This window comes from Dama dama, chromosome 3, assembly GCF_033118175.1.
Source record: "Dama dama isolate Ldn47 chromosome 3, ASM3311817v1, whole genome shotgun sequence".
Taxonomy (NCBI): Eukaryota; Metazoa; Chordata; class Mammalia; order Artiodactyla; family Cervidae; genus Dama; species Dama dama.
In genome coordinates this window covers 71,212,740-71,218,739 of record NC_083683.1, presented here as the reverse complement: position 1 = coordinate 71,218,739, position 6,000 = coordinate 71,212,740, and the positions used below count along the sequence as shown (strand labels likewise).

Sequence of the window (6,000 nt, the reverse complement as noted above, 5' to 3'; positions counted from 1 at the left end):
CTGTTACACACCTCATTATATTTATTTATCTCTGCTGGGTCTTGGTTGTCGCACACAGAATCTTTTTAGTTGCAGTATGAGAATTGTGCTCTAATTACTGTATAGAGTTGAAATGAAGTGAGGTGTGGGTCGCTCTGTTGTGTCCGACTCCTTTCGACCCCCACTTCACTTCAACTGTATATAGTAATTAGTTCCCTGACCAGGGATTGAACCCAGGGCCCGTGCATTGGGAATGCAGCATCTTAACCTTTCAAAGATAAACCCCATTATAAATCAGGTCTTAAAGACTAAGGTTTTGTGCCACATTGCTAGATTAAGGGAGAAGGACCTAAATGGCAGTGATAACTTGGCATATAGTGAATGAGAACCTCTGAGGGCAGGAAAGGGACTTAAAAAAATATGGTGTCCGTGGGAGATGCCTTTATTGATTTATTGACTGCATTTGGCTGCTGTGCTTCCAGTCTCAGTTGCAATTCCCACATGGAGGCTGTTCCCACCCTTCCTGTGTCCCTTGAGCTTAGCAGGCACTTCCTGTCCTATTGGAAATGAAAGTTAGAGATTGGGGGTGTGGTGTGTGTGTATTTACTCTGCAGAATGTTGGTACTGTTTGTCCCTTTATTATAGCAAAAAGGTGACAGGAGAACTAGAATAGAGACTGGGACTTCATCTAAGGGAGGGTTTGGTCTTAATGTTTGTTGTGGCAAAGCAGACAGGTTAATTCATTTCTTAGAATATGCACTATGACAGTGAGGGGGCCTTAAGAAGGGATTTGAAGGCTTTCATCCTATATCCCTGTTCCACTTGGACTAGATTGGTAAATTACTGGATAGCGTTCTTAAATTTTTGGTTTCCTACAAGTTTATTTTATTGTTAAGGCACCTTCTACAGCACATTCTTTTTGTACTATTTAGAGGTAAGTGTTGCAAGTGTGTTAAATTTTTGACTCTTAAGTTAATGTTCCTTTCCTTCTAAGATCTTTGTATTTTTCTTCTCTGTGAAGCATGTCTTTATTTAAAATAGTTATTTATTTATTTTTCTGCAGTTTAGAGACAGCTTGAAGCAAACATCCCAACTCTGTGAACTTCAGCTGGGGCATAAACTTCAGATTGGGTGAGTAATCGTTTCAGTTTCATGGACCTTGAAGCTCGGAATAGTGGGATGAAGATTCATATAAGGTAGCTAACAATTGTCAAAGAAATCACTAGGCAATTATGTCTCAGTAAAGCTGGGGAAAAGAATAAAGAAAGCAGTAAGCATCAAGTTTCATGACATAGTCCAGTTTGAAAAATCTTTTTTGAAGTCGCACCTGGGGGAATCTGAAAGGATTAAGAAGCATCAGCCCATTAGCGTGACCCAAGAGGAATAAAACTGTCTGAGGGTCTGAAACTAGTTATTTTCCATCCTCTGTTTTGCTTGTCTCTGACCTTAGATGAGCTCTTTGTTTGTTATTCTGTGTGTTAAGCTCGCTGTAAATATAAAGGGGGGGGGGGGGGAGTAGTGAGCTTATTTTCTTCGCATGTTCTACAAGGCAGTGTCCCTTTAAAATCAAGCTTGGAATCTTACAGCTGAGATCTAAGGAGAAAATGTCTTCTTTTTTTCCATGAGAATCTGAACTTGTACAAAATAAATAGGGAAGGGGATAGAGTTGAAAGAGGTAGACCTAAAAACTTCTTTTTGGTCTAACTGCTAAGCCTATGAAAAATTAAAAAATAACATCTTGGGCATTAGGACCCAGTGGAAGAGCCTCACTCAGACTGGGGTTAACTTCTATCAGTGACGTGAACAAGCAGCCCTGGCTCATTCTTCACTCCCCCCCTCCTCCCTTCTCCCTCTCCCTTCTCTTCCTCCCTCCCTCCCTCCTTCTCTCCCTTCTTTCCTCTCCCTTTCCCTCTCCCTCTTTCTCTCTTAGCTTCCTGACATTAAAGAGAAAATGCTGCTATCAGTGACGTCCAGGCCTGGGATTTCGACTTTTGGCTATAACAAGAACAACAAGAAGGTAGGGAAAAGTGCTTTTTTGGAATTCAGCTACTTCCCTTTCTGGGGACCGGGGAGTGCCCTTGGCCTTAACTTTCTCCTTAAGAGGGGACAGGCTTCCTGTCCTCTCAGCTCCTCTCGTTTTCCACCACTTTTTTTTTGGTCATCTTTTCTTACCTGGTTCTGGAGTTCCAGGAATTCACAGTCCCTTACCTGAGGCCTGAGAGTGCAGTGGAATTAAAAACAAATCACGCTTTGCAAGTTCGGAGCTTTCTGAAGTTAGTTTGACTTCCTGCTGATGTATCCAGTTTTCACAGGGAAAATATGTCACCTCAAACCCTGGCCCCCAGCCTGCTCACTCCAAGGTTATTTCGTTGTTTTGATTAACTGCCTTCTCCTCCAGCCCACCTTCCTTCCTACCATTCCATCAGCATTATCAGGTAGCTTGAAGACAGTCAGTGAAATCACAGCTTCATCTGAGCACTGAGCCTACTCTTGGAGCTTAGATGGAGACCCTACTCCACCCAGCCTGTAGGCTAGGAGTTTTTAAGATAAGACCTTGGGAGTTGAGACGGAAAGTTCTGGGCTTCTTTGGGGTCTGCTGCTAAGCTGGGGCTTCCTGCTCTGCAGATAGCCAGGCTCAGCAGGGGTCTTTGAAGGCTTTTTGATTAACCCACAGCTGCCAGAGAGCTGTGCGATGCTTGGGCAAGGGGCAGTCTGGGGCGAGGTACACAGCCGTGCCCACAGTTGCCAAGGAGTATCCCGGGCGGTTTCTTGGCATTTCAGTGCACGCAGTGCTGACGAGGAGGACCTTTATGCCGTAGCAGAAAGACCCTTTACCTCTGTCTTGATTTTCTAGCTGTTCTTTGTAGAAAAAAGGTGCCGTGTATATTTTAGGATATTTTGCTCATCTGATGGATTGTTGGGGTGTGGGAAGGGATTCTCGATACTTTCTTAAACACGTAAGGAGACTGTTACAGGTGAACAAAGTATCTGATCAAGGCGGTGAGTCAACGTTTGGGACCGAAACACCCAGTGTTAGTTTATCTGGCATTCATTCTGTCATTGCTTCCCTGGGGGCTCAGACAGTAAAGGATCTGCCTGCGATGCAGGAGACGAGTCTGATCCTCGGATCGGAAAGATCCCCTGGAGAAGGGGATGGCAGTCCACTCCAGTATTTTTACCTGGAGAATCCCATGGACAGGGGAGCCTGCTGGGCTGCAGCCCATTGGGTGGCAAAGCGTCGGACACGACTGAGTGGCTAACACACGCATGCGCGCGGGTACACACACACACACACACACACACATACACTCTATTATGTCCTTAAGAAATAGGGGTTCATGTGTTATCAATTTTATACACACACATAAATCAATAGGATTTTCACAGAGGGATAGCTCATCTGTCTTTATTCTCTTCAAATCTTGTGTAGTACTGTATAAAAGTTTTCCTTCCTAATTTTTTCCCTCCAGGTCTCTCAGATTACCCATTAAAATACAATAAAATGAATTCCAGAAATTGGTTTTTTCCTATTAGTACCCATGGATTTGATGCTATCTAAAATATTCTTGTTTCTTGGCTCTGTACTTCCTTTTCCCCTTGTTGTATGGGAAACATTTAACCAGCCTCTAAATCTAGGATATTGTAGGGCAGGGGTCCCTAACCTCTGGGATCTAATGTCTGATGTCCTGAGGTGGAGCTGATGTAAGAGTAATAGAAATAAAGTGCACAATGAATGTAATGCTCTTGAAGCATCCGAAAACCATCCCACTCCAATCTGTGGAAAAATTGTCTTCCACAAAACCAGGCCCTGGTGCCAAAAAGGTTGGGGATCACTGGTGTAGGGGCGAGGCTTATTATTGTGGACTGGGATTCAAATATCATCTCTCTTTCTGATAACTTGTAAGGTTTGAGAAACGCATTAAGAACCCTGGGATGGGGTAGATCCGTAATTGCTCAGGGTATTTATCTAATGTCCTTTGGGTTCTTACAGGTCAGAGTTATGATGGCATCACTTTGTGACTGTGACGCCTTGTGTGTATATATAGGTTTGTAGGTACTAGGCTTATTTAAATGAAGTGATTACTGTGTTACTGTTTGTCTTTTTGTTGGTATGTACAGCTCAATGTGTTCATTTTTTGAGAAGAATGTTTCGAGTGAATCTGATCGTGTAATTTGGCTGTTTTATACCAAAGGTTAGTTTTTAAAATAAGTTGTTAGTTTTTAGTAATAAACATAAGACATATTTATTTTTAAAATTTAAGCATCAAGAGGTATATAAAACAAAAAATCTTCCCTTCATGTCCTGAAGTTACTTACCTAAATCCCACCCATTAAGGGAAATAATTAGTAGCAGTTTGCTTTGTCTATTCTCCCAGATTTTTTTCAATGACAAGTTAGTTTTAATTTTGACATTGGCTTACTTGCCATTTCTATTAATAACTAAGTTTATCAGGTAGGACAAGTCTATGTAAAAAGTTTTGGAGATGTCTGGAACATTTAAAAAACTGAAATAAAATTCTAAATTTCTGAAAAGGTACACATTATAAATATCTGCTTTTCTTTTCCATCATTTTGTTGTACCAAAATCTGTAAGTAAACAGATTTGTAGAGATCCGTTTTCTTTAAGGAGTATTTTTATATCATAATTTACTGTAGTTGTCACTTTGGGTTAGTGGAATAAAAATAATTTCTTGAGTGAGCTCAGTTTGAAAAGATTTATTTGTACCGCCCTTTGGTAACTTCATTAATTTTTGTTTAATGTCTTTTAAAAGTGGAATTGTTTGGGGACTTTCCTGGCGGTGCAGTGGTGAGGACTCGGTGTTCTCACTGCCCTGGCTGGGGCTCGGTCCCTGCTCAGGGGACTCAAATCCTGTAAGTCCTGCAATTCGGCAAAAAAAAAAAAGATTGTTTTATTTTGAAACAAATTTGTATATTTTATCAGAGAAGCTGTTTCCTGAGGAGCCAAGGACAATTACAGTTTTCTTATTCTTTCTTGGCTGTTGCAAGTATAGGTATACAATCAACAAATGTATAATGCCTGATAAAGGCATGCACATTCTTTCTCAGGATGTAGTGTTGAATATCCATTCTTTTTAATGGAATTAAATAATCACAAGGGCTTCCCTGGTGGCTCAGTGGTAAAGTGTCTGCCTGCCAGTTCAGGAGACACTGGTTCGATCCCTGGGTCAGGAAGATCCCCTGGAGATGGAAATGGCAACCCACTCCAGTATCCTTAGCTGGAGAATTCTAAATCACAGAAAGGAGAAAAATGTGAATTTCAAAGAGAGATTCTGAAAAATGATGGTATTTAAAAAAAAAAAATCTATCTTAATTATTCTTAGTTCTTAAAGAAAAAGAAGACTAAAGGTGAAAAGATCAGAGTTCTAAGGTCTCAGCACTTCCTTCAGCATCTGAAAGAGTTGCCTCGGTCTAGAGATTTGTGTGTAGGTGAGTCTGAAAGAGGAAGTGTTTGTGAGTAAAGGAATTTCAGACTTGTAAAGAGCCTAACCACGCCTTCCCTGACATCATCCTCCTGGTATGTGTTATTATAAGTTAACTCCTCTGAGCATCAACAACCATTCCCTTTGGAAAAAAAGAAAAGAGACGTTGTTTAACTTGGGATAATTTGCCTTCCCTGACCTATTTTGCATAAATTTCTATTTCTTCTTGATCTTAACATATTGAAGGCCATATTGGGGCGGGGAGTTGCAGGGAGTGGGGTGGGGTGGAGGCGCAGAGGCAGTGATGAGTAGAACTGGCTGGTAGGCATTGCCAGATTTTCACTCTTTGAGAAGTTTGAGTCGCCTGAAGTTTTTGGAAGAGTTTACTCAGGAGAGCAGACAGTGGGAAGCGATGCTAGGGTGGTTTATACTTCTAACAGGGAGAGGGGATTTCAGTGTGTTTGCTGCATTTTCATGGAGTTTCCATCGAATCAAATTCAGTAGAACTTTCACTTTTTAGTTTTATTTTTTGGCCACACTGTGTGGCGTGTGGGATCCTAGTCTCCCCCACCAAGGATTG

At 41.5% G+C, this 6,000-nt stretch overlaps 1 protein-coding gene across 3 annotated transcripts in view; it reads left to right on the top strand.

Moving 5' to 3' along the window:
- Window positions 1-589: 589 nt before the first annotated feature.
- Window positions 590-6,000, top strand: part of RBMS2 (RNA binding motif single stranded interacting protein 2) — a 57,704-nt gene continuing 52,293 nt past the window's right edge. For 2 of the 3 annotated variants that reach the window (XM_061132061.1, XM_061132048.1), the window contains exon 1: window positions 1,820-1,996. In XM_061132061.1, the coding sequence (XP_060988044.1) occupies window positions 1,931-1,996 (66 nt within the window). In that variant the 5' untranslated portion in view covers window positions 1,820-1,930. Of the gene's footprint in view, window positions 914-1,042; window positions 1,111-1,819; window positions 1,997-6,000 lie in introns of those variants that run through there. The other variant, XM_061132056.1, reaches the window with a different exon arrangement.